Below are 27,484 nucleotides of genomic sequence, written 5' to 3'. Positions count from 1 at the left end.
GAGGGTGGGCTGCAGCGTTCTGTGGAGTGACAGCTTCCTCCAAGCCACAGATGGAAAGGTCACTTTTTATTTCGGGCCCTGCACTTTCTCCCCTGCCTTTCCCCTGTGTGGCCAGCCTACCCCAGGACAGCACTAAAGGGATGCTGCTGAACTCCTGGCCTCCGGACGGGGGCTTGGGAGCTCAGGGCTGGCGCGGTTCACAAGACACAGTCCCACCCTGAGCCCCCACCTACCCCGGCACCACCTGAAAGGACCGTGTCCTGTGGGTAGGGACCCTGCATTAGGAGATGAGCCCAGCAGTCAGCCCCGGGCCCCCAGGCATCAGTTCTGCATTCCTTTGGGTGCCAGCTCTCCAGAAAACCCTTCCCTGGGGCGAGCAGCCGTGGAAAAGCCGAGCGCATGGCCTACTTAGAGGCAGCCTGAGTAACGGCCCCTCTGGTGCCATGTTCCCAGCGTGGCTTAAGCAGCCCCAGGGCTGATGCTGGGGATGGCCTGGTCCGGACGCACCCTGAGTCCTCTCCCCAGAAACTGCCCCAAAACAGCCCTGGAAACTGCCACGTTCCATCCCTGGGGTGTGCCTCAGGCAGAGGGCCCACTGGGGAAGGAAGGGCGAGAGGGGAAGACGCCAGGCTCCAGGGTCGGCACTGCTGCCAACCGAGGGGATTGAAAGCAGCAGATACACCTGCAGGGGCTGGGGTGGGGAAAGGGCCAGGGCAGGCACAGCCCCTTTGGGGGTCTGAGGACACTGCCACACGCTCCATCCTGGCTGGGCCTCCTGGGGCCTTGCACAGGTCACTTTCCTTTCCACCTGTGACAGCCTTTCCTGGAAAGGCCCCTCAGCTGCCCACACACGTACACGTGCGTGCACACACGCACAGCCATGCACAGCCCTCCCAGACCCTGGAGAGCAGCTCGCCTGCGCTCGCGATCTCGGCGTGTTTTGCAGACTTCGTTCTTCCCACCCGTTTGTGGAGCAGGAAAGGGGTATGATGATGGCACACGTGCTTGTGAGGTTGCCCGAGAGGAGAAAAACAAGTGAGAAAGTTTCCCCCCCGAGGAGTTGAGTTACTAGCTTGGTGAGCTCCAACCCATATACATTTCCAAACAGACACCGGGCGCCGGTCAGAGGCATTCCTGGACGCCTGTCAGGGCCCTCGTGCCAGCCCGGCCCAGCCTCCCTCCTTGGCCTGTTCTGCCCTCGGTCTCTGGACGCCGGCTGCTCTGTGGCCCTCTGCTTGGTGGCCTCCGTCCTTCCTGCCAGCCGTGCTGTCCCCTCCTGTGCCCTGGCAGCGTCCCAGCTGCTCAGGCATCTGCGCTGGAACGCTCGGCTGCGTCCATCTGCCAGCCCTCCCCTCCGGCACTGTGGGCGCCTGGAGGCCGTCTCACCTGGGCCGCCTTCCTGCTGCTTGGCGCCCGGGTGCGTGCGTGGGGGTGGGGCCTGGGGGGGGCTCAGGCCCGGGCTGCGGGTGCTTGGCTCCCACGGTTCGCCTGCCCTTACACAAAACGCCCGCAGTCTGGGTGCAGCTCGCTTGCTGGGCCTTGCTGTCAGTTTCCCTATTAACCGCGAACTTCTTGGTCAGGTTTATTTGGGGCTCGCGTCATCATTCATTCATTCAGCTTCCTCTGCAGGCCAGCCTGTCCTCTCGGCCCTGGAGACGAGCCGCTGATGCACAGGGTCCCTGCCCTCTTGGGCGTCACGCTCTAATGGGGAGAGGCGATGGAGTGAAGATGGCAGCTCCCAGAGGCGAGAAGGGCTGGAGGGCAGCCCCCGCTCAGCGGGCGTGGCAGGTCACACTGCAGCGGAGCCTGTGGACTGGGGGCCCTGGGCAGCCAACTTTGGAACATGCCCCCGTCTCATTATTCCATACGGATGGGCGTTTTATTTTATATTTCATACGGATGGTGTGGATAGGATCCGCCCAGGGCCATGGGGGTGGGGGGACTTTTTGAGCAGTTGTAGGTTTACAGAAAAATCACACAGAAAGTACAGAGTTCCCACACACCCCTCCCGCTACACTTTCCCTGTTACTGTGCTGTGTCGGTGTGGCACCTCTGTCACAGTGGGTCATTATACCGCTGTAGCTCACACTTACGGTTATGCCGTCCCACGGTTTTTCTTTTATATTATTCTAGTAACATTTATACAACCTAAAATTTCCCACTTTAACCGCGTTGAGATGCCTGATTCGGTTGTGTTGATTACATCCACGACGTTATGCCACCATCGTCGCCGCCACCACCAGAACTCTCCCGTCATCCAGCAGGCACCCGGCACCCATTCCCCACCCACCTGGCCCCTGGGCACCGGGATTCCAGTTTCGACTCTACAGATTTGCTCATTCTCATTCCTTCAGATCAGTGCGCTCTGACAATGTATGTCCTCTGTGTCTGGCGTCTTTTCCTCAACCTGATGTCTCCAGAGCTCGCCCATGTTGTCATGTGTGCCAGGACACGGTGGCTGGCACAACGTCCTGTTGCATGGCTAGACCACATTCGTCTGTCCTTGCGTTGGTTGCTTCCACCCTTTGTCAGTTGTGAATAATGCCGTGATCGGTGCGTGTAATATCAGTGTGTGTAATAAATTCTAAAATTGGGGTGTGTGCACCTTCCAACTTTGCTTTCTTTTTCGAGCTTTTTTTTTTTTTTGGCTGCCTGGGGCTCCTGCCCTGCCATATGAATTTTTCTGTCCTGCAAAGAAAGCCGTTGGATCTGCTCATTGCTTTGGGTAGAATTGGCATCTTAACGTCTAGTCTTCCAGCCCATGAGCATGGAATGCCCTTTTCATTTATTTGGGTCTTTGGCTGCTTTCAGCAGTGTTCTGTAGTTTTCTGTGTATAAGTCCTTTACATCCTCAGCTAAATTTATTCCTAGATATTTGATTCCTTTCGTTTTAAATACCCTGACAGAAGCAAAAGCCCTGTGCCCCTAAGACCTGTCCTCTTGATTGAAATGTTCAGATTATTTTTCATGTTTTGTGAAACCGAACAAGAGAGACTGGTGCCCGAGCCCGCGCTTGCTGAGAGGACACTTCCCGGGCTGTGGATGGGGGGCCAGGAGTGCTGCTGGCTGGGATGGTGGACCTGAGACACCCGCACACCCAGCAAGGGGCTTGGCGGCCAGCGGGGCCAGTGGACGCAGCACTGGCCTCAGCCTGTGGTAGAGACAGCCTGGGCCTGCAGCTGCCGGGTCCCGTGGTTTGGGGCCTCTGCCTCGTGGGTCGCCATCTCACTTAGCCTGACCTGGCCGGTCAGCTGCTGGCTGTCCCCGGGGCCTTGCCCATCCATGCGGCTGGGCCTCTAAAGCTGGGTAAGAGAACTTCCAGATTCTCTGCGCCCAGATGCAAGGGTGGTGCCAGGGAGTCCAGCACCGGTCGCCCAGGCCAGGCGGCCCCCACGCGGCAGGGGTGAGTCCTCTGTTCCCCACTTCTAACGCTCCGCCTTGCTTTGGCCCGGCAGGTAGCACGGCAGCCCCTCTGTGGTGCCCCACGCTGCAAGAGGTCATCAAGGCGTTTCAGAATTTGGGAGCCCAGAGCCCGGCTCTGTACCCCATGAGGCCCGCTCAGCGTGGGGCCAGGTGAGTGTGTCCCGCCCACCGAGTCCTTCACAGGGCAAGGGTGGCCCCCTAGGGTCGTCCTTCCTGAGAGGCTCCGGCTGAGGGAATTACCGGACGGCCCATGGATGTCCCCTGAATGGTGTGGGTGCCACCATGTGCCGCCTCGAATGGTGCAGGTTCCACCACGGTGCCGCCTTGGTTGGACCAAAGAGACAGGGCTGGGGGTCTCGCCGCTTTGGGGCTGACCTCCTCCCCAGAGAAACCTGGACCCCCAGCCAGGCGTTTTCCAGATATGTTCCAGGCCTGTCCGTCTGTCTCCAGGCCTCCTGCTTGTTCCCGTTCCCGACTTAAATTTACAAACAGCAAGGTGCACTTCTGCACAGTTTCCACGGTCCTGGATCGACTGTCCGACGGGCCGCCTGGGTCCCGGGGCCAGGCTTTGGCATGGGGAGGGAAGCGTGCAGCTCGCCTGTCCCTGTGCTCCAGGCACCGGGCGCTCAGACTGGGTTGGGAAAGCGAGCCCTCGCACAGCCTTGTTCTGCAAATTATAGCACATCAGACTCGTTATTGCGTGTCCTCTGAGAAGCTGGACTGAGATGCAGCAGGTGCTTAGAACCTGGGCGGGTGGTTATCCAAGAGCCCCAGTCCTGCCGGAGGGGTCCCCGGTGTGCGGGCGGCTGTGGCCGGCAGCGGGGGTGGGGGAGCTCTCCTGGGAACCTGCCCCCCGCCTGCGCTTGCAGATTGGCTGCCAAACCAAGTAAACCACATTCGACTCTGGCTATAAATACCCAGTGGGCGCCCCGACCCCTCTCCTCCGCGTTCCATATCTGGTATGAGAAGCCACTTTCCCTTTCCCAAGCGCAGGGCTGAGCTCGTGGCACCTGGGGTGCGTTAGGGAAAGATCCGCACGCAGAAACAAATCCAAGGGGGAGTAGGCCCGGGCTGTGCGGCCTGCGGGGCTCGGAAGAGCCACTTTTCAATTTTTTTAGCCTTTGATAGTATTTGCTATTTTGCCTGCTTTTGTTTTATGGTTTCTTCTTTATTTTTTAATTGTGGTAGTATGTATATAGCACAGCATTTCCCATTTTAACCACTTTCAAGCACGCAGTTCATGGTGGTCAGTGACGGTCACAGGTGGACGCCGTCGGCCCCAGCCCCGAAACCTTCCCATCACCCGGACAGGCCCTGTGCCCGTTAAGCAGTCACTGCCTGTCCCCCGCCCTGCACTCTGTGTTCTAGCTGTAAGAATTTGCATGTTCCAGCCATGTCCTTAAAGTGACATCATGCAGTACGCGTTCTTTCTGTGCACAAGGCCACTCCTGGCTGCTCTGCCGGGCATCATCTGTCCCCTGGGCAGTGGGGGTGGTCCTGGACACTTGGGGCTGCCTGCTTCACGCTTCACTCTGTGAGAACACCCCGATCCCCCTCCTAGGTTCTCCCAGAACTTGGGAGCTTTCCCTCCTTTACCCAGTGGGACAAATTTACTGTCCCTGGAGGCAGCAGGAGGGCAGGTGGGCATCAGGAGGCCCTTTACAGTCTTACCTTAAATCCCCTGGAACACCACCCTTGACCGACAGCCTTCCCAAAGGCTCCCAGGGCTGCGCGGTCACCGTCCCGGGCAGGCTGACCCCCCGTTCCCTGGGATCCCCCACCTTGGCTGGCTCTTGGCACCTTTCCCACAGTGGGGACAGCTGCAAAGTCTGCGAGGTGGGGCTGGGCACAACCTGCCGAACCACTGCAGAGGCTGCCTGCCTGGACAAGGCCTTGTCTTGAGAAGCAGAAAGAGCCCTGGGTACCCCTGGGGGCTGGTGGGGGGCCAGGGGCCAGCTCTCTCAGAGGCTGACTTGCTGTCTGCGGAGGTTCTGGAATGGACGAGGCTGGAGGACAACCCCTCCAGGATATTCAGGAGGGGCCTGGCGTCTCCCCAGCAGAGGTTCGGCATCGTTCGGGGCTGTGGGGGCAAACCCAGAGCCAGCTGCCTCCGCCACCCTGGCCCCCTCGCCCAGCCCCTCGCCAGCCCACTGGTCCTGCATCCTGACTCAGCTCAGAGCTTGGCCCAGGGCCCAGGCATTCCACGGTGGGCACTTCTGTCCTCTCTGTCGTCTTCCAGGCACGTCCCCATCTGGGCTCCCCTGGTGGAGCGGATGCTTCTGGGTCCCTTATCACGGGCACGGCTGCCGGGTGCTGCCTGCTCTCTGGTCGCCAGCGTGGGGAAGGCAGCTCCCTCGCCGTTTGCTCGTGATCTCAGCTCGTCCTTGGAGTCCACCCATCCCTCTTCTCAGAAAGAGGCAGCCCCCGTGGGAGGGCAGGGCCTGGACACTGGAAGGACAGCACGAGGACAGGAGCCTGGCGTGCGCCGTCCCCCGCAGAAGGCGTCCCGTTGGGGAGGGATGGCTGCTGCTCCCAGGCTTCGCCCTGACCACAGAGCCCGGCCGAAGACCCGGCCAGGGGCCCGAGATGGCCACCCAGACGTGCAGTGGGGGCTGTGGCCGCCTTCCAGTCTGTTCTCCAAGGGGCAGCCTGGGGCGAGCCAAGCACGTGGATAAAAGGCAGCTGGTCCGTCTCAGGGCTCCCCAGCCAGCATGGGGCTGGTGGGTCACTGACCATCTCGGGCAGCGCAATCTGATAAGATAAAACATGCTTCTCTCTCCCCTTCATGAGCGCAGCCTCTACCTCCCCCTCACCTTGACCCTGTCTGCGGAGACAGCGGGTCTGTTCGGCTTTGGGGCGGGAGCCAGTGGGGCGGGGGGCATGGCCGCGGCCGGCTGTGTTGCTCTCGGCACGTCGGTACCAGCGCCCAGACGTCTGAGCATGTAGGTGCAGTGCCTAGATAACAGCTTTATTGTTTTTTTCAGCCCCTGGGGCACAGTTAGGACTAGGTTGGCACTCTGCCCTTCTCAGGATGGCCTGGTGCGCGCAGAGTGAGCCTGCTGGGCCCAAGCCCCAGCCCTGGACAGTGGCCCTGGGGCCCCACGGCCAGGACCTCCTCCTACAGGGAACAGCCACAGAGGCCAGCGGCCCAGCTCAGAGGCAGGCAGTAGGGACCCACCAGGCGGGTGCACGCCCGTAGGCCCGGAGCCCTGCACAGCTTCCCGAGGAGGAGGGGAGCCCCTCGTCACCTCCACACTCGCCTCCCCGAGTCGGAGCAGACCCATCGCCGCTCACTTCCCCGGCTGCCCCAGGAAACCCATCTCCCCAGTATGCTCACAAAGGCGCATCCAGCCTCCAGCACCCGCGGGGTGCTGTACGTGCCCACCTGCTGCTCCTGGACCCGCTGCCCCTCCGTGGGCTGGCGCCGGCGACCCCCTCCCACCCTGCCCAGGCCCAGGGCGTCCCAGAGGCGCCCCAGGCGGGAAGCCCCAGCTCACCCTCTCTAGACCAGGCCGGAACGCAGGCGCATGGCCGAGCCCAGCCCCAGGCCCCCTTCGCCACCTTCGCCGTGTGGGTGCCCCTCGCGTCCGGGGCACAAACCCTGCTCCTCCGAGAAGAAATGGTAGCGGAGATTTGTGGGAGCCGCAGGGACGCTGCTTCCCACAGTGGCAGGCGAGGAGCTGCACCCAGGTGCCCACTGCTGACCGTGGGGTTCTCATCAGCCTGTCTTCATTAGCGAAAGCCAAGTAAGGAGGGTGCAGGGTGCAGGAGCGGCAGAGGGGAGCCCCCCACTCATGCACACACTCCACGTCAGCCACACACCTCTGCCTAAGCCGTCACTAGGGACACGGGGAGGGAGCACGGGGAGGGGTGACGGGGAGGGGGTACGGGGAGGAGGCACGGGGAGGAGGCACAGGGAGGGGGCACGGGAGGGGTGGCAGGAGGGGGTACGGGGAGGAGGCACGGGGAGGAGGCACGGGGAGGGGGCACGGGAGGGGTGGCGGGATGCGTGGCAAGAGGGGTCGCACAAGCTGCCGCCCACTGGCACCCTTGGCGTGAGCAGCCCCCTCCCTGAGTGGGGCTCTGGCTGTTCTAGAAGGTACTTTTTGTTGGGGGGGAGGGGGTCCAGTTTTTTTTCTTTTAATTAAAAAAAAATTTTTTTTTAAATATAACAACGTACATGAACATTCTTACCATATGATCATTCCATTCTTGGTATATAATCAATAATTCACAAAATCAACACATAGTTGTATATTCATCACCATGATCACTTCTTAGAACATTTGCATCACTCCAGAAATAGAAATAACAAAAAGAAAAAAAATTCATACATACCATACCCCCTATACCTCCCCCTCACTGATCACCAGCATTTCAATCTACTAAATTTATTTTAACATTTGCTCCCCTTTTATTTATTTTTAATCCATATGTTCTACTCGTCTGTTGACAAGGTAGATAAAAGGAGCATCAGACACAAGGTTTTCACAATCACACAGTCACATTGTGAAAGCTTTATCATTATCCAATCATCATCAAGAAACATGGCTACTGGAACACAGCTCTACATTTTCAGGCAGTTCCCTCCAGCCTCTCCACTACATCTTGAATAACAAGGTGATATCTACTTAATGCGTAAGAATAACCTCCAGGATAACCTCTGGACTGTTTGGAATCTCTCAGCCATTGACACTTTGTCTCATTTCACTCTTCCCCCTGTTGGTCCAGAAGGTTTTCTCAATCCCTTGATGCTGAGTCTCAGCTCATTCTAGGATTTCTGTCTCACGTTGCCGGGAAGGTCCACACCCCTGGGAGTCATGTCCCACGTAGACAGGGGGAGGGTGGTCAGTTTGCTAGTTGTGTTGGCTGGAGAGAGAGGCCACAACTGAGCAACAAAAGAGGTTCTCTTGGGGGTGACTCTTAGGTCTAATTTTAAGTAGGCTTGACCTATCCTTTGCAGGGGTAAGTTTCTAGAAAGCACATTTTTAGAAATATATTTTTATTGAGAAATAGCCACACACCTATAGTCCAACCATATTATGCAATCAGTGACTCACAATACCATCACATAGTTGTGCATTCTTCATCATGATCATTTTTAGAACATTTCCATCACTCCTGAGAAATAAAAAAAACCCCTCATACACTTACACCTCCCTCTCATTGACCACTAGTATTTCAATCTACCCAATTTTTTTTATCCTTTATTCCCCTTATTATTTATTTTTTATCCTTATTTTCTTACTCGTTTGTCCATGCACTAGACACAAGGTTTTCACAATAGCCAGTCACATTGTAAAAGCTGGACAGTTATACAATCGTCTTCAAAAATCAAGGCTACTGGAACACAGCTCAGCAGTTTCAGGCACTTCCCTCCAGCCACTCCAATATCCCATGAACAGAAAAGGGGATATCTATATAGTGTATAAGAATAACCTCCAGGATGACCTCTTGACTGTTTGAAATCTCTCAGCCACTGACTCTTTATTTTGTCTCATTTCTCTCTTCCCCTTTTTTTTGGTCAAGAAGGTTTTCTCAATCCCATGATGTCGGGTCCCAAAACAGGGGACTTTCTGATAAAACCACGGGGCTCAACCAGGTCCATTTTGTCACCAGGGGAAAGCCGGCCATGCCGAGCTGATCAGTAGACAGCATTTTAGCTCCAGGAGGGGTTTTCTTACGGATGGTTTTCACGAGGGCCCTTGCGTTTCTTTCCAACTTTAGAAACTAACCCTGTTGTAAGTGCGGCCTGGTGAACTAGTTATGCAGGCAGTCGGCATGGGGACAAAGACAGAATTCGTTCAAGAAAGGCCCTTGGGGTACTGGAGGGTAGCCTTCTTGATTCTGAGTTCCAGGCCCCACCTTGATAGCTGGTGATGGAAGCCAGCCCCCAAGGGGCACCCCAGAGATCCCCACCTGCTGGCATGCACGCCCTCGCCCACCCCCTCCCACCCCCAACCATGGCTGCCCAGTGCCGGCCATTGAAACCGGCCGAAGAGATGGGGTGTCATTTCCAGAGGTTGGTTGCAAAGGACGGCAGCCTCTGCCCTGTATTCTCCTTCCCTCCAGATCCCCGCGCTGGGGGAAAACAGCTGTGGATGGGCCCACGTGCCAAGGCACCGAGGCTGGCCACGACCACCCAGAGCCATAGGGGACCTGGCACTGGCCACGAGAGATCCCGAGCTAGAGCCCCCCAGCTGAGCTGCTCCCCGGTTCTTGTCCTCCTAAACTGCATGAGATAATAAATGTCTGCGGTTGGAGGTGGCTGGGCTTGGGGGTCATCGGTCACACGGCATTGATGATGGCACAGGCGGCAGTGGCGCCGGGATTGAGGGGGTCATCAGTGGGCTCCCTGACCTAGAACTGGGCAGCCGTCCTCTCTGCCTCCCTTGCCCCTCGCGTGTTTCTTTGCTGCCTGTCTGCTGGAGGGTTTATTTTGTTTCTGCCTTACCTGCAGAGGGCCTGAAGGTGAAGCGAGCGTGCCCTGCAGCGAGCAGCAGGGAGCCCCCCAGGAGTTGGCCCTGGACACCAGCCTGAGCTACATCTGCAAGGTGAGAAAGGGCCCACCCCGCCCCCAGCCCCTGGGGTTCGCTGTCCCGAGTCAGCACTTCCCAGCCGCCGTGGGTGCAGCACCACCACCCCATGCCCCGCACCCTGGGTCCCCTGGAACTCAGGCCTGGCTGCTTGTCTTTCTCAGCCCCCACCCCACGTTGCCCAGGGTGGGGGGTCGAGCGCTGGCCCCTCCTGGGCCAAGCCCTCTTGGCGGCCACCTCTGCCCAGCTGCCGCCTCCTCTCCAGTTCCTGGCCCTGTGCGCCGTGGCCCAGCCCACAGCCTACACCGACGGCGACCTCCTGGGCCTGATGGAGCTGCTGTGCCGGGCAGGCCTGGACGCCGGGCTCCGCCTGCTGCCCAAGACTGACCTCCAGCAGCTTCTGCCCCTGCTCCTGGAGAACATTCGGGAGTGGCCAGGAAAGGTGCGGTCCTTGTGAGGCCTCGGGGGTGCTGGTGCTCCCGGGTGGCTTCGTCACAGGGACGGAAATCACCCAGCGGGTCCTGGCGGGTGGGGGCGGCGGGCTGGGCTGGGGAGGCTGGGGGCGGCGGGCTGGGCCGGGGGGGGCCGTGGGGGCGGCGGGCTGGGCCGGGGCGGGGCTGGGGGCGGCGGGCGGGGCCGGGGGGGGTGGGGGCGGCGGGGTGGGCCGGGGGGGGGCTGGGCCGGGGGGGCTGTGGGGGCGGCGGGCTGGGCCGGGGGGGCTGGGGGCGGCGGGCTGGGCCGGGGGGGCCGTGGGGGCGGCGGGCTGGGCCGGGGGGGCCGTGGGGGCGGCGGGCTGGGCCGGGGGGGCTGGGGGCGGCGGGCTGGGCCGGGGGCCTGGGGGCGGCGGGCTGGGCCGGGGGGGCTGGGGGCGGCGGGCTGGGCCGGGGGCCTGGGGGCGGCAGGCTGGGCCGGGGGGCCGTGGGGGCGGCGGGCTGGGCCGGGGGTGCTGGGCCGGGGGGGCTGGGGGCGGCGGGCTGGGCCGGGGGGGCCGTGGGGGCGGCGGGCTGGGCCGGGGGGGCTGGGGGCGGCGGGCTGGGCTGGGGGCCGTGCGAGCCCCTCCCACAGTCCCGGCGCACCCCCCCCACACACAGCTCCGGCCGCTGTGCTGCGCGCTGAGCGGGGCCTCGGGCCACCACCACAACCTGCTGGCCCTCGTGCAGTTCTTTCCGGACGTGACCCACAGGGGCAGGTGGGTCCTCCCTGCCCCAACCACGCGACGCCCCCAGGCGCTGCCTCCCACCCCCATCACACCCCCACAAACCTCCACAAACCCCCACAAACCTTCCTCAAGGGTTCTAAAAACCCGAGGAGCTAAAAATAAAGCTCACTAATGAGTTCTTCAGGAAAAAGCCTAATTTTCTTAACATGCTCTTATTAACAAAACAATTGCCTGGTATAATCAAGGCCCCGCCCTCCTCCTGCTCCTGCCCCAGCCCTGGCCCCCCCCTCCTTGCGGCCACCAGGCCTTCCCAGCGGTCCCCTCGCCCACTGGGCCGCCTCGCCTGCTGGCTCCCTCGCCCGCTGGCCCCCTCGTGTCCGCGGAACAGGAATTGTGAGGTTCAGTGTCCCCGGCTGAACTTCAGCCCCAAGGGGGCTCGCTCTTTCTCCCCCCCATCTACTTCAAAGACAGGGGCCTGGCCCCCCACAGCCCCCGAAGAGAAGAGGCTCCCTGGGCACTGGGAAGGCCTGGACGGCCGAAGCCCTGCCCCTCTCTGGGTGGGCGCCCCTGAGCCGGGCCTGGGGTCCCCAGTCCCTCCTGCCCCTCCCATCCCCCCTCCCGTCCACACGGCCTCTCCCTGTGGAGCCTCTTCCAGACCCTGCGGTCAGTCCCCTCCTCCTAGCCCCTCCTGCTTTCATCTCATCTCCCTATTGGGGAGGGGACAGCTGCACCCTTCCTGTCCCCGCTACTGCCCACGCCTGCCGCCTGCCGGGCCCCAGCCTGGCCTCGGGATCCAGCCCCAACCCATATCTCATTTATGCATCTGGGACAAGTCTTGTTCCTTTAAAGCTTCAGTATTCCTAGCGGTGCTGCCAGCCCCCTAATTGTGGCCATCCATCCCGTAAATGCCCACGAGAGGAGCCTGGGACATCTGTGCAGATGGTTTACGGGGTAAATTACTCCAAGTGCAACGCTGCAGCTCTGAAGCACGTGCATTTAAAATGCGGCCTCCAGAAAGAGAGAAAGCTGCTGGAGTAACCCCCCACCTGATGGAAATGCAGTGTCCATTTTCCCACCTCGTCAATACTTGTGTATCAGCTTTGTTTTTAAGTTTTAGTCAGTCTGGCTGGTGAAAACTAATGACCTGTGGAACTGATTTTCATTTCCAGGTTCCCGGAGAAGCTGGGAGCCCTTTCACATGTTCACTGGCCTTTTGTGTTTCTTTCTGTAAATTGCCTACAGGTTTTCCTTGGCTATTTTTTCTATCAGGTAATTTATCTTCTTATTGGCTCTTTTGGCTTATCTGTTGCCTATTATGTATGTTGCAAAAACCCTTTTCTCCTAGGCCTGTAAATTGTCCTTTTTAAACCTTCTTGCGGTATTTGTCAGTGAGCTGGATTTTCTTTTAACTTTTTCAATAATTTTAAGCTTTTGTGATAGGAGGAGTTTTACAGAAGGTTGAACTGGCATCTTGGCATCGTTGACTCTTTGTCTGAAATAGGAAGGCCCCGTCACAGCCCTGCCTGGCTGTGCTTCTTCCCAGCTCCTGGGGGCAGCGGGCTGGGCTGGGGGCTGTGGGAGCCTTTTGTGTTTCTTTCTGTAAAATTGGTGTTGGGCCCACCTGGAATCTACTTCTTGTTGGAATGACACAGGGATCTAACTTCATTTTCCTACCCCAAAGAGCCAGTGAACCCAACACCAATTTTTTTTTTATAAGTTTTACTCTGGTAACTTCTAACGCAGCACTTCCCACTTTCACCTCCTTCAGTCATACAGTTCTGTGTCCCAACTCAGGCTTCTCTGCCTTCATAACCCATCCTCTCCCAGCAAAAGTGAAGCTTCCTTCATTGTAGCCTAAATGTACGGCTCCCCGCCCCCCTCCCCCCCGCAAGGCACTTGTCCCAGGTGAATGCCCCAGGACGGGCACAGAGCAAAACCCCAGGTCCAGCCCTTGCTAGCAGAGAGCAGGACACCCAGCGGCCGGTGTCACTTGTTCATTTAGAAATTGTTCTGCTTTTTCTAAATAGAGGAAGCGTTCACATGGTACAAAGCCCCAGACGTGGTGGCGCATGTGGGGACGTGGGCCCCAGCGCGGCTGCCGCACGTCTCGACTTCTGGGCTGTCGGGCAGGCGGCAGTTCCCCACCTTTTGCGTTGGGTCGGGTGGCTGCTCCCACCCCCGACGCCGTGCCTGGGCCCCCCCTGGGAGGGCGGTGTGCTGCACCCCTGGGTCCCCCACGGGTCCAGCGTCAGTGCCCCCAGCACCCCGCACCTCCTTGCAGATCAAGAATACCCTGTCCCTAGCAGGAGGAGTGACCACCGAGGAAAATGAAAGTAGAGAATGGCGAAAACCGCCAGACAGGGCCCGTGGGAAGGGGGTGGCTGGAGGCAGGTCCTGTCGGGGTAGCTGTGGGCTGCGGGCGCCCGGAAGGACACAGGGCCCTGCCTGCCGCTCGCCCGGGGCCCTGGAGGCCCGGCAGGAGGGCTGGCCCAGTGGAGCTCTTCGCCCCGCAGGGGACCCTGGGCCCAAAAGAAGGACACGCTTCGGGGTAGGAGGCTCTGCAATCCGGCCGTTTGGCAAAATTGAGGGAATGACTTAGAAATGTGCCAGCCCTCGGCCAGCTTGGCCTGGGAGCAGAAGATCCAGCAGAGGTTTATAGGCAAGGGGGTAGCCTAGCGCTGTTTAAAGTAGAGAAAACCCGGAACCAGCCTCAGCGCCCCCCCCCCATTAAATTCTGCCCCCACTACAGCTGTTACAGTGTCCTGGGAGAGAGGGCGGGTAACAAAGTGATGCCAGAAAGGAAAAAAGTTAAAAACCCTGTGTGAAGTGTGATCCCGATTCTGTTTTTTGGGAAGAAAGCAATCTTTAGGTATTGAGATTAAGATAAGTGGCTTTTGTTTTGGGGGGCTCTTTTCAATTTTCCAAATGCTCTGGTGACCCCCCAGCTTCTGCTTTCACCCCGCAGCCTGTTCTCACCGTCTAACCAGGATTACTCTTACTTGATGTTTTTTGAAGTTTCATTGTAGACCATTCCAGACACATACGGAAGTAGAGAGAATAGCAGCATGGACTCCCTGTTGCGTTCCAGCAGGTATTAGCGTGCAGCCCTTGTCTGGCATTTTTGCTCTCATCACTCCCGTACCCCCTTTCCTCCAAAGATTATTTTGAAACAAGTCCCAGAAACCGTATCATTTTATCTGTAAATAATTCAGTAAGTATCTCTAAAAGATAAAGCTCTTGTTGCTGGTTTTTTTTTTTAACACAACCGCATCATCCTTGTCACACTTAAAACATTCACAGCAGAAGAATGATCCTTTTAAAAGTGCAATCAATTAAGCCACTTCCCTGCTACAAAACCCTCCAGGGCTTTACGTCACAGTTAGAAGGAAGCCGGGAGTTTAAAGATGCCTCCCCGGTTTCCCTGGCTGTCCTGGGGCCCTGGGGCCTTGCAGCCCCTCCCGTAGTAGTGCGAGGTTTATACTTTCACCTCCTGCTTAGATGTCACCTCCTCAGCAAACCCTCGCTACTCTTCTTTTCTGGATTAGCTCTCAGAAACCTACTTCTTTTTATTTTCCTCCATTGGCTTGTCAGCACCTGAAATACACATGTTTGCGTGTTCTCTGCCCCACGCTGGGCTCCCCCAGGACGGGGAGGTCTTGGGTTTGTCACCAACACCAGAACGGCTTAAACAGCCTTACCTCCTGCGGACCCCTACTGAAACAGTCACAGATAAATTTGGTGAATAAGTTAATGCCACAGTTTGGCTCTTGTCTTCGCTTCTGTGGTGGAAATGCATTGCTTGTTGTTTTCCCTGCGGTGTCCCCTGAATTTGCACATCCTTCCTACATTGGGGGAAATTCCTCGTTGTGCCTCGTTGTTCCATGTCCTGGGAGCTGGAGACAGAAGGCAGAAAGTGGACTGGCCCAGGGACAGCAGTGCTCCCCAGGACCCCTCACGCCTGGGCCGGTTCCTGCCCACCCTTGGACACCTGTTGGGCGGATGAGGCCAGAACATTCTAGAAGGAAGCAGCCATGAGCCAATCTCACGGGTCAGAGGGGCACCCGGTCTGGAGGTGAGATGAAGGTCAACGCAGGAAGCCTGGCTGGAGCTGGGAGGAGGACATCAAAGGAAAGCGGCCACCATCCAGCCACTGTGTGACTGGGCCCGCTTTGGTGAGTGGGTGGGGTGGGGGTGACTCAAGGAGCAGGCGTCGAGAGCCACCCCTGCTGGCTCCAAACTCCCACCAGAGCCGCCCTGGGGAGCCCCAGCGCCCTCCAGGACGATCTCACCGCCTTCTCCGCCTGGCTTCATGACCCCTCCCCTCGCCCCACTTCGGTGGGGCTCAGACGCTGCTGCCCCCGCCACCCCCACTTCTGTCCTGCGCTCTGCTTGGCCTCCCCAGACGTCTGCACCGGGTGCCGCAGCACTCAACCCCATCGTCCCGCCCGGGGGGATCCGCAGCTCCCCGGAGCCGCCTCTGCTGCAGACCCCTTGCCGGGAGCAGCACCCGCTCAGGGCTGGGCACAGCATCTGAGGTGCCCCTCCGCAGACCCCCTTCCCTGCCCGCAGGGCCCTCAGGGCTTCAGGCCCACCCGGGAGAGCCCCTTCCCTGCAACATGGAACCTGTCATCTGCTGCCCCCAACTCACTGCCGCCAGGCACTGGGCCGGGTGGGCAGGTGCTTCCAGTTCCACGTGAGGAGGGGACCACTGCCCCGTGTCGCCTGGGCCCCATCATGGAGCCCTGCTGCCCCCACTGCTGCCCCCTCTCCGCGCTGCCACGGCCCAAGCTGACCCTTCCTGGACCCGGCCGCCTCTCCCCCAGTGCCGCCAGCATCACCGGGCACCCCCGTGCCCAGAAGCCCGTCCAGCTGGGAGGTTGTACCCATTTGTCCTTGGGATGAAACGGGAGTCTGGCAAGGGCGGCCTGCTTTTCTGCCCACCTCCTCCCTGGCCTCCTGCAGGCTGCCACGCGCCAGCCCTGCCCTGCCCCCGGTGCCTGTTGTCCCCTCTCCCCTCCGCCTGGCCAGGGCGTCCTCACCCTCGAGCCCAGGCTCCAGCCGCGGCCTCTCTCGGGGGCACCTGCCGGCCCGCCCCCTCGGCCCCCTATGCTGCCTGCCCTGGGCTGTGGCTTGCTGGCCATGTCCTCAGAGCCAGGCCCTGAACGCCGGGTGCGTGTGCTGGCAGATGTCTGCAGCAGAGAGAGGGCGACGCCTGCCTGTAGACCCTAAGAAGAAAGAGGGCTCCAGTGGCGGGATGGCCTGCTGCAAGACTTTGAAGGCAAAGGAACCCAGTAAGGCAGGGGGTCCCCGGAGCTCGTGCACGTTCTGGAGGACGTGATGGAAACAGAGAAGGCACCAAACCAGGGCAGGCGGGGATGCAATGTCGGGAAATGCCACGGGCCTAGGGGACTCCTGTGCAGTGCTGGGTGAATCCAGGAGCGCGGTGTCAGCCGGCCGGGAAACGGCCCCTGCTCACAAGAGGACATGCTGCCTAAATCCCCCCCTTTCTTCTGTCCTCCTTGGCGAGGAGAATAACTTTTCATCTGGAATCAAATACTGGCCGGAAGGAACCTAGTGAAGCCCGAGACAGTGGAGGAGACGGCACAGGGCTGCAACTGTGCAAAGGGTCCGGTGGCAGAGCGGCCACCCCTGTGCTGGGAGAATTGCGCTCGGGCTGCCCTGGCTCCGCGGGGCGTCTGGGGAAGGGGAGAGCTTCCGGGAGGTGCCGCTGGCACCCCACCCCTCTCCAGGGCATGCTGTGAGCACACAGGGAAGGAAGCGTGGTTTAGTAAACCAAACTCGAGCAGCGTCGCCCGCGTTGGGACGGGCCGCCCGGCGCCTGACTGGTAGACAGAGGAGATTCCGCGCCGCCTTGTGCCATGGGAAGAGGGTGAGCGGGGCCGCGGCGCCAGGGGGGCTCTGCGTCGGGGGTGCAGCTGCCCCCCGGGCCTCTGCGCCCGCAAGGAGAGGCCGGCGGTGCAGAGCCGGGGTCCGGTCCGAGGTTCTTGGTGAGACAACAGCAGGTCCCCAGAGGCAGCGCCTCGAACACCTCACAAGGCCTCCAGGGACAGCGGGGGCCGGGCTGGGGGGCAGCCAGCCCTGGGGGGCCCCGCGGGCTCCGTCTGTCAGCTGCGCCCTGGCGCTTCGGCCCACGCTGGGCGCGCTCCTGGAGAAGGGGCAGCTCTGCCCCACCCTGGGGAGGCCTGGCCGGCCAGCCTGCTTTCTCCTGGGGGTCCCGCACAGCATAGTGTCCTCAAGGGCAGATCTTAGCACGAAGGGAGGACCACGTCCACATGGTTAGAATTGTCCGGAATCCGGACCGGGCTGTGTCGGTGGGTCCGCCGCGTCCTCGGCCGCAGTGAACGCTCCTCGGGCGTGGGAAGGGGCGTTAGAGGGGTGAACACGGGGACGTAGCTGGGTGGCCTGCAAGGTGTTTCCTGGCCCAGGATTCTGTGCCCTTAGAATACCAGGAGGGAGGGAAGGAGGAGAGAAGGGGAGGGTGGGAGGCGGGCTGTGATTGTCTGTGTGCTTTATTCATGCACAGTGACCTTTTTATGTAACAGGATCAGACGTGCAGGAAAGGACCCCTTCATCACGCCCGGCCCCCTTTGTGGGGCGTGGGGGCCGCGGAGGCCGGTCCCGGGTGCTGGGCAGCATTTCCGAGGCGGAACAGGCCTCTGCTGTCGCTTCCTGAGCTGCCCGGGAGAAATGGAAAAGGCCGCTCCCACCTTTGGCCAGACGCCTGATGGCCTTTTAGGGTAGTGGAGCCTCGGCCGGCCACCCGTTCCCCCCAGATGGATGGGGACGGTGAGGGGTGCAGGGGCCGGGGCCACGCTCCCTCCTCCGACCCCCGTGGGAGGGGTCCCGCGCAGGCTGGAGGCTGGGGCAGGGGCCTGCAGTCCCCTTGCCGCCCCAAGCTGTGGGTTTGGAAAAGTCATTTCCCAAGGCGCCCGCCTCCCTGTGAGCTCATCCCTCGTCCTGGTCTTCCAGAGGCCCGTGGGCGGCGGGGCCCGGGGCCACGGACAGGCCTTATTTGAAGGGCAGGAGGGCGGCGCCGCATCCTGCTGGCCTCCGGCCGGCTCCTGGGCGGGGCCGGGCAGTGCACTTCTCCTTGCCCCCTGCGCTTCGGAAGCCGTTTAGGTCGGGTCTTTTTCCCTCCTCTGTAGGGTCATGCTCTCCATCTGCAAAACTAAAAAGTGCTCCAGCCCCTCCTGCCCTCCCAGCGGGCACTGAGCGCGGGGCGGCGGCTGGGAGGCAGGGGGGGCCACGGAGGAGGGGCGGCAGCTGGGAGGCAGGGGGATGGCGGGGGCTGCCCTCGTCCTGGGTTTCTCTCCACCCACGCTCCCGGCTGTGCTCCAGCCGGTGCTCCTTCCCAGGCATCTGTCTCTGAAGCACAGCCCTGCCCTGCCCGCCTGGGCCCGCCTCTTCCCTCCCTGTCCTGGAACCACCCCCGGCACTGCTCGCCTGCCAGCTCCCGCCCGGCCCGATAATGCACCCCAGATGCTTGTGGCTCCAGCTGCAAGTCCCCCTCCCCCCACCCCCCATGCTGACCTCCCACTGTGCTCCCGCCTAGCTGCAGGGGGTGGGGCTTCCATCCCAGCTGGAGAGCAGGTCCTCGCTGACCAGGAGGGGGGAGAGCAGGAAGCTGAAAAATGGGGTGCTGTGGGCAAGGACAGGGGGGTCATGGGGAGGGGAAGGGGAGGAGGGACCTGCTGTTTGCTGTCTCGGGGGTCCCTCTCCTTGGTGCTCCAGCCTGGGACATCAAGAAAGTCCATTGGAGACATTGCAGCCAGGGGTCAAGGCCAGAGGGAGACAAGGCCAGGGTGGGCCCCACGCTGGATGATCCTGGGTCTTCCCAGGTAGAAGGGAAACACTGCCTGCTTACTGTGACAGGAACCATTCTTTGTTTATCTGAAATGTGGATTTAACTGGGCATCGTCTGTTTTTATTTGCTAAATCTGGCAACGCTATCTCTCCTGCTGAATTTTTTTTGTAAGTAAGTCGTTTTATTGAAGTAGAGCATACCCAAAGCAAAGCCCCAACTGTAAGGGGAGGCTCTGGATTTTCCCAAAGTTGAACCCGAGTGAAACCAGCTGGGGGTCTTCCCGGGGAGGGGACCTGACGGTGGGGGGTGGGGGGTGGGGGGCCGCGCACACAGAGGTGCCTGGCCGGGAGCTCACACCAGGACGGGCGGCCGAGACCCAGGCCCGAGAGGGAGTCGTCCTGCTGGCCCTGCGCTCGCCACACCCCCAGCCCCTCTCCAGCCGCTGCCAGCACCACCCCCGCTCGCCCCCAGCTCCAGGCACCGCATCTCCTCGCTTTCACTCACCCCAGCCCTCAAGGACCTCTGAAAACCAGGCCCCAAACAGTGACCCCCGAAAAGCCGGCCTGTGGTCCTCAGCTCCAAAGAGGAGGTGGTTCTGGCCCCCTCCTGTGTGACCCCTTGGTGGCCAGACCCAAAAACCCAGCTCAGCGAGGAGCACAAGTGTCCTTGTGGCTGCAGGGTGGCCGCGGGGCGGGCCCAGCTTCAAGGCGTGCTCAGAGGCAGCTGAACAGTCCTAATTCTGAGGACAAATGCCTATTTATATCTATCTATGCAGCTATACAGATACAGATACACAGAAAAAATACTAAGAAGGAAAGCACTTACTTGCTAACCTCTGTATTTGCCGGTGGCTTCAGGTTTCCTTGCTTATTTTTTAACTTTCCCATCGTGCACATCTGTTCCTAGGTAGCACGTGGTGGCTGCTGTAACCAGAGGAGGCGGCCCGTCCTGCCTGAGCCTCGTGCTGGTGCCTGGCTCCTGCAGGGACTCGGGCTGCCGCCCCTGAGTCTTCTCCGCTCCTTCTCCCGCAGGCAGCTCCGGAGCCAGCTCAGCCTCGTGGTCGTGGCCCGGATGCTGGGCCAGCAAGAGTCGCTCCCTCTCTGGCAAGAGAAAACACAGGTGAGCATGGCCCGGGCAGGGATGGCGGCCAGCGGCTCTCCCCGCGGGCCTGAGGCTCTTCCCGAAGGTTGGGTGCTGCGGGCCTGGACAGCCGAATGTGCTCGAAGCTTTCACTCCTGTTCCTTCGTGCAATGGATATTTTTTTGCACGCTTGTTGTTCTAGGCACCAAGGATAGAGCTGTGAGCTGGTGGCGTATATTAACTTTTGTCTTTTAGAGCAGTTGCAATTTGCAGAAGAAACCATGCAGAAAGTACAGCTACAGCTTTTTAGAGGTAGAAAAAGCCAAAATGGGAAAGAATACTCTGCCATTAAAGCTTCTGTCCCGGGGTGTCCCTCAGTCCCCATGTTTGGCTTCCTTTGGGCAGCAAGGGCTCTAGAGAAGGGAGACAGTTTCCTTGTTGTCCATGTCTCTACACGACGCTCCTGCCACCTCCCTGCAGCTCAGGGAGCCTGAGTGCACCCACCCTCCCAGGGCTCTCCCACTGCCCCCGAGATGCTGAGTGAGCTGAGCCCTCGGGGGCGAGAGGCCATGTGTCCCCTGAGGGCCGCGTGTCCCCTGAGGGCCCCACACAGAGCCTGGATCTGGGGGCTGGGAGGGGGGAGCCAGGACGGTGGCTGAGCCGCCACGAGGTGTGAAGCCGGAGGAGCTCAACGGGCACCGCTTTGGCTGGAAAGCTTTTCCCCTACAGAGTGGAGGGGGTTCCTGGGAGGGGAGACCCGGGCTGTTGGGGCCTGGAGGGGCCTCGACTACCAGGCAGAGCTGAGCCCAAGGTCTTGGCTGTGCCCACAGGAGGCGGGAGCAGGATGGGCGGGCCGGCCTGGGCCTGGGACACAGGGCTAGCAGCCGCGTGGCCAGGCCCCCCCCTGACTTTCCCCCCGGGGTCAGGGCTCCCCGCTGTGCTCGTGGAGCCGCCGGTCCGTGTGTCCACAAAGCCTCCGTCCACTCCCGGGCGCAGACTGGGTGCTGAACCCCACCCGCCTGCCCACCCCACGTGGAACCAGGCGCCGCGCACCACAGAGGGTGGGGCGGGCGAGCCCGGGCGGGCGGGCGGGAGGGGCTGGCCCTGGCAGGCGGTGGATGCAGGAGGGCGGGGCCTGGCTGGGAGGACACCAGGGAGGTTCACAGCCAGGGGACCGTGGGCTGCAGGGCGCAGGGAGGACAGCTGGGTACCCTTGGGCATCTGCACGGCAGGGCTGTGCTGGCCTCGCGGCTCCCAGTGGGTCCTGTGGACGCCTCCCAAGACACACCTCCCTGGGCTGCCCTCATGCCTGCGGCCACCCACGACCACCCTGTCCCAGCTCCGTTCAGCATGACCTGTGCTTCCTGTCTGCCCCGGCAGTGGCCCTCCACCCTACCTGGGCTGGCGTGTTTCCAGGCGCAGATGCCAGAGCAGCCTGGACAGTGAGGACAGGTGGGGAAACCGAGGCAGGATGCAGTTAGGAAACCTCTCCTGGTCATACAGCTGCAAAGTGGTGCAGCTGGGCCTCAAGCCTGGGGGCTGTGGCTGCAGAGTTCACCTTGACCCCTGCAGCGTCCTCGCCCTGACCCCATAGCATCTTCACCCTGACCCTGCGGCGTCCTCTCCCCTGATCCTTGACCCCGAGGTGTGCCTTCTCCACCCACTTACCCTCCTCCCGCCCTGTGTGCCGTAGCCTGGCCCCACTGGCCGCCTCCCACCTGGGGCACTGGTGGCCCAGAGCCCTGGTCCTGGGTGGCAGAGAGAAGGACGAAGCCACCTGTCCCTCTCCCCGCTGACGGGTATGCGCCCCGGCCTGCCTGTGGCTGGGTGCAGGGTGGCGCCTTGGCATGGGCAGCGGGAGAGCCCGGGAGGCACTTGTGGAGGTGGCGGCCGCCAGCCCTTAGCTCACGCCTCTCAGGGGCCCAGCGTGGACGCACTGCCCGTTGCCTGCACGTCCTGGGAAGGCCTAGCACGGTGGCCTCAGGGAGGTGAAAGCAGCAGACACTGTATGGAGAGGGGGAAGTGCATGGAGGGAAACAAAGTGAGAGGAAGGGCTGTGGTTTCCCACGGCAAACAGAGAAGGGACCGTGGAGCCAGGCTGGAGGTGGCAGGCGGGGAGGGGCGCGGGCCGGCGTCCTGGGGCCGCATGGCTGGAGCCGCTGTGGGGCTGGGACTCTGATGCCGAAGGGCAGGGCCGTCGGAGGCGCTTCGCAGAGGAGAGTCAGAATCAGGTTTACACAATTTAAAGTTTCCCCCTGGCTGCCGTGCTGAGAACAGACTGCAGGGGCCGGGAGGCCGGAGGGGCCTCGCCCGGGGCTGGGAGAGCCGGTGCCCGCGGGGCCCGGCGAGGCAATGGCCGCGGGAAGGGCTCATCCCCGACCGGCCTTTGGGATGTGGCGTGCGGGTGGGAGGGAGGGAGGATGCCACGCGGCCATGGCACTGCTGGCTCGGAGACACGTGAAGACACGGGGGAGGTTCAGGAGGAAATGAGGGGTTTGTGGACGTGGTGAGGCCACATAGCTTGTCCCGCGCCAGCTCTTGCGACGGCAAACCTCTTGTCAGACCCCGTCATCCAGTTTGGGGCTGGAGACATGGGCTGCAAGAGGCAGAAAGCAAGGGCAGGTCCTCATCTAGCAAGGAGAGGACACCCCATCCTGACCCACGCCACATCCACTGGTTTGTCCGCTCACTAGTTCACTCACTCATTCATTCATCTGCTCAACAGCTACTGATTAAACACCATGTGCTGTGCTGGACCTGGACAGCTGCCCTCAGGGAGCTTCCATTCCAGCAAGGGCGGGAGGGACGGAGATAAATGCTAAGCCAGGAGATTGCAGAGCAGAAGGTCACAAAGGCTATGGGAAAGGAGCCGCTGGGGAGGGGGTTGGCCACTGCGGTGGTGATGGCCGCAGGGCTGGGCGGGGAGCACAGGGGGACTGAAGCTGGAAGGGGGTGGCCGCTGGGCAGGAGGGAGGTGGGACCAGGGGGAATGCAATGGCCACCCAGGGGCCTCAGCAGCCACTTGGGTTTGGAGCCTGCAGCGCACACTGTGGGACACCCCCCTCCCTGGAGTTAGTGTCTCCCCGGGCCCGTGTGCTGGGCTGCCTCACACGGGCTGAGTGTGCGCAGAGGGGCTGGGCCTGGGGGCCTGGGGCAGGCTCCAGGCCCCACCAGGCCCCCGAGGAGCCCACACAAGGCCTCACCCGGAGAGGGGTGTATCTATGGGAAAGGAGGTGGCTGCAGTGGCCAGAGCTGGAAACGAGAGAAAATAAGCAGTTAGGGGCACAGGAGCAGATCCTGCTTTGGCGGCTTGCTGCACCCAGCAAACTGAAGCTGCTTGCAGGGAGTGAGAGAAAACCTGGGAGCTGCGAGCAGCTCTCTCCCTTCTGCCAGCCCCACCCAGAGCTGCTGCAGCAGGGAGGGTCCAGGGCTGGCAGCGGGGGCGAGGGCAGCCTGCCTGGGCTGCTTCCTGGGAGCTGCACAGCTGTGAATGCCAGGCAGGCCGCACTGGAAACCACCCGCAGCTGTCCAAAGCCTGAGCCGGGTGCAGGGCTGTGGTTTCGGGACACTCCAGCTCCAGCCGGGCCCTCTGCCTCAGACCTTCCCTCCCTCTCCTCCCGCCTCCTGCCTCCTCCCCCCTTCCCAAGGGAGAAGCCCAGGGCTAGCCCGGCCCCCCAGCCCAGCTGCTGTTGTGGGATGAGGCTGAGCATGTGTGCAGGTGTGAGTCACGGGGCAGCCAGGTGTGCCGGGCAGGGCTGGGCTCGAGCGGCTGGGGGCAGGGCCTTGCCCTATGGAGGCTCTGTTAGCTGCCCTGGCTCTGCTCTGGTTGCTGGATCCCCGGCCGCTGCTGCACTGCATGAGGCCTCAAGAGTGGGGGGCCGGAGCCCCTGCCCTGGCCTGGGGCCACCCAAAGTGGCTGGGGGGCAGGGGCCAGGGGCAGCGGCTGCCAACACCTGGACCGGTGCCAGCCACCCGTTCTCCAGGCTCCTCCAGACCCTAAGGGCCGTGGGGGGCCGCGGATGCAGGGATGTATTCCCTGAACACAGGGTCTTGCGGGGACCCCCCCATCCCCTGCCTCCAAACAAACCGAATGTCGAAGGACGTTTTTGAGACAACCAGACAAAAATGACCGCGGCCTGGGTCGTTCTGTGAGGCGTGGCAGGTGCTGAGGTTATGTCCGAGAAAGAGAAAACCTCCCGCTTGTCTGCTGGAGTCCTTTGTGGGTGTGAGGGGAGGATGTTTGTGTTTGCTTTAAAATTCTCAGGAAGAAAACGTGGGGGGCAGGGCAGCAGGCAGGGCGTCGGCTGACAGCTGCGGGACGCGGCCAGGACGTGGCCGAGGACACGTTCTCAGGGTGTAAAACCCGTACAGTGACCAGGCGGCTGGGGGGGCGGGGTGCAGTGGGCCTGGGTGGTGGAGTGGCCCCCAGGGCGGGCAGGGACCTGCCGCTGGCACAGGAGACTGTGTGTGGCCCCCGGCTTGGTTCTTCCTGAGTGTCGCCTCCTGGAGGAGTGAGGCGCCTTCAGCCCGTGTCCTGTTCTTCCTCCTTGGTTCTGAGGCGGGACCCCGAGCGTGGCCCTGTGGCCCTGGGAGGGGATGCGGTGATCATCCCCAGGGGGCAGCTGCCCCAGGCCACACAGCTCCCCAGCCCCCAACTGCCCGCAGACCCGCTTTGACCCGCTGCCGGGGTGACCACCCTGAGTGACCGTCTTCCTTCTCCCCCCCAGCTGTCCTCGCTTGGCCGCCTGCTGAGCCTCATGGGGCCCGCGTCCCTCAGGCAGTGCCTGGCCTCCGACTCCGGGACCCGGCCTCCCTGCCAGGAGCAACAGCCCAAGGTCAGCGCCGAGCTCGACCACAAGGTTAGTCCCCACCCGCTGCCTCTGGCCAGCTGGTGCTGCTGCCAGGCCCCCTGAAGGCCCGGCCGGGCTGGGACAGGTGCCCACCAGCTGCTCACCTCTGGAGACAGCAGGTGCGTCCACAGGCTGCCCTCAGTGCCCTGCCCTGGCCCCGTGCGGGGCATGGCGGGGAGGGTGCCCGGCCTGCAGCTTGACCGTCCACCTGACCCCGCTCATAGGCTCCGCTGCCTCCTCAGTAGCCAAGGGGCCATCTGTGCTGGGGGTTCTCTTTAGGGGGCGTGCAGGGAGGGTGTGGGTGGTGGGCTTGTCGAAGGAGACGCTGGGGGCCGGGGTCTGGGAGGTGCAGCCCTCTCCCCAGGGCAGAGCTGGGTCTGGCCTCCCTGCTCTCTTCCATGCGGAGTGCTTGGCCTCTCCCCAGTTTCTCCAAGTTGACTTCCTAGGCTCACTTTCTTGAAAGGCACGCTGTGGTGGGAGTGGGAGACGAGGTGCACAGGCGGCTTTCAGCTTTGGGGGTTTGGAAAGATGAGGCCCACGGGGTCCCTGGGGTGAATGTCATTGCATGGCGGCTGCCGGGGGCTTCCCAGCAGGAGTCCCAAGCCTGGATCCCAGGGGGGTGCAGGGGGTCCCAGGAGCTCTCCTCCCCTCGGAGCCAGGCCCTCCCTAACTTAGCAAGGTGGAAATTCCCGACGCTGTCCCAGAGGCTGGAAGTCGTCGATCTCCAAGTCCAACTTTGGCACCTTTCTGCAAATCAGATAAATGAACTAATTACTTAATGAGCACAAATTAGCCCCTAAGAAGCTGCGATGGTCCCCAAGTGTGTGCTGCTTTTCCGGAACGTGCCGGAAGGTGGTGGCTCGGCGTGCCCGTTAGTGCCTCGACAAGCTGAGAGGGAACTGTCTGCCCGCCGCGCTCTCCTTGGCCGTATTTCCCAGGAAGCTGGAGCTGGTTGCTGGAGCTGACCCCAGGGGCACCCAGGCCTCTAGGGGAGAGGTTCTGGAGCAGCTGCCGCTCAGGTGGAGCCGGGGTGGGGGACGAGGGGTGGCCAGGTGAGAAGAGCAGCAGCTCGTGGCAGGCTGAGTGAAGCGTGTGACCTCCGGGCACCTGGGGCGCCGCTCCTGTGAGCTCGGCTGGCAGGGGTGCTGGCACTGCCCACACAGGTTTCCGTGGGGCTCGTTGCATTTCAGTGCCCACCTGGTGGCCGAAGTCCACTCAACAGCCTGGGAGAGGCGGGGAAGGTGCCCCACCGATTGCCATGCTGGAAGGGGCCTGTCTGGCCCAGAAGCATGGGAGTGCCAGTGCATCTTGGAAGGAGACCCCGAAAGTGTGCAGCGTGGGGGTCCCTGGGCACTGCAGGCCCAGGGAGGCAGCAGCAGCTCTTGGGATGCTGGGGCTCTCCTTCACTGTGGCCTGAGCATGAGGTGCTCAGAGCACAAAGCAGGGTTGGACAAGAACCTCCCGCGGCCCGCCTCCGGTTGGGTGCTGTGCTCTGGGGTGGGGCCTGGCCAGGCAGCCCTGAGCTTCCCCCACAGCCACCGACTCCTCACTAGGCCCGGACACACTGCTTCTTCAAAGGTGTTCGGCTGCTCCCAGCCACAAAGAGCGGCTGGCGTCATCGGCCTATTTTACGGGAGCCTTTCATCCCCAGAGCTTGAGGTCTGGCCTGCCTCCTCCTTGCGGGGTGGTGGGAAGACAGAGGCAGGTTCGGGGTGGCCTCAGGTGACCCAGCCTGGGGGAAACGGCACCTCTTCCCAACTCTCGGGGCTGCTGTGCTGGGCCCTTTACCTCTGACACGTGCCCATCCCCCAGGCCTGCTCCGTCTGGGAGATTTCCTGCCGGGGCCATGGGCAAAGCCCTCCTCCAGCCCTGCACAGCCAAGAAACTTCTGCCAGCTCCTGCCTCCTGGTCTCCCCGCCTCTTCTCTCTGCCACAGACCCTGCCAGGCTCCTCCCTCCCCAGGGGTGCTCCCAGCCTCCCTCGCTCTCCTTTCCACTCCCTGCCCCCCAGGCAGGGGAGGGGCCCTGTGGCACCCAGTGCATGACTTTCTCTCTTTAGCTTTCTCTCTTCCACGGTCCTGTGAATTCCCAATTGTCTGTTTACTTGCCAGTCTGCCTACAGCCAGACTGCAGGCGCAGAGAGCGTCTCAGCCTCACACATATATTTGGCACTCAGTAACTGTTGGATGGATGGACGGACAGATGGATGGATGGATGGATGGATGGGCGGACAGATGGGTAGATGGACGGACAGATGGATGGATGGATGGACAGATGGGTAGATGGACGGACAGGTGGATGGATGGATGGACAGATGGGTAGATGGATGATGAATGGGTGGATAGACAGGTGGATGGGCAGGTGGATGGGCGGGTGGATGTGGTGGGTGGATGGATGGATGGATGGACAGACAGGTAGATGGATAGGTAGATGAATGGGTGGATAGGTGGATGGACGGATGGGTGGGTAGATGGATGGATGGATGGACGGACAGATGGATGGATGGATGGATGGATGGGTGGACAGATGGGTAGATGGATGATGAATGGGTGGATAGACAGGTGGATGGGCAGGTGGATGGGCAGGTGGATGGGTAGTGGATGTGGTGGGTG

General features: G+C 61.5%; 1 protein-coding gene across 5 annotated transcripts in view; it reads left to right on the top strand.

Annotated features, from left to right (window-relative positions):
- The window catches only part of FAM178B (family with sequence similarity 178 member B), an 87,874-nt gene that overhangs the window by 50,335 nt on the left and 10,055 nt on the right, over positions 1–27,484 (top strand). For all 5 annotated transcript variants that reach the window (XM_077133805.1, XM_077133802.1, XM_077133804.1 and 2 more), the window contains 6 exons: positions 3,456–3,573; positions 9,884–9,977; positions 10,225–10,401; positions 11,051–11,148; positions 19,975–20,062; positions 24,751–24,882. In XM_077133805.1, the coding sequence (XP_076989920.1) occupies positions 3,456–3,573; positions 9,884–9,977; positions 10,225–10,401; positions 11,051–11,148; positions 19,975–20,062; positions 24,751–24,882 (707 nt within the window). The remainder of the gene's footprint in view (positions 1–3,455; positions 3,574–9,883; positions 9,978–10,224; positions 10,402–11,050; positions 11,149–19,974; positions 20,063–24,750; positions 24,883–27,484) is intronic.

Source organism: Tamandua tetradactyla, chromosome 17 (genome assembly GCF_023851605.1).
Source record: "Tamandua tetradactyla isolate mTamTet1 chromosome 17, mTamTet1.pri, whole genome shotgun sequence".
NCBI classification, from domain to species: domain Eukaryota; kingdom Metazoa; phylum Chordata; class Mammalia; order Pilosa; family Myrmecophagidae; genus Tamandua; species Tamandua tetradactyla.
This window is presented reverse-complemented; position numbering and strand designations above follow the sequence as displayed.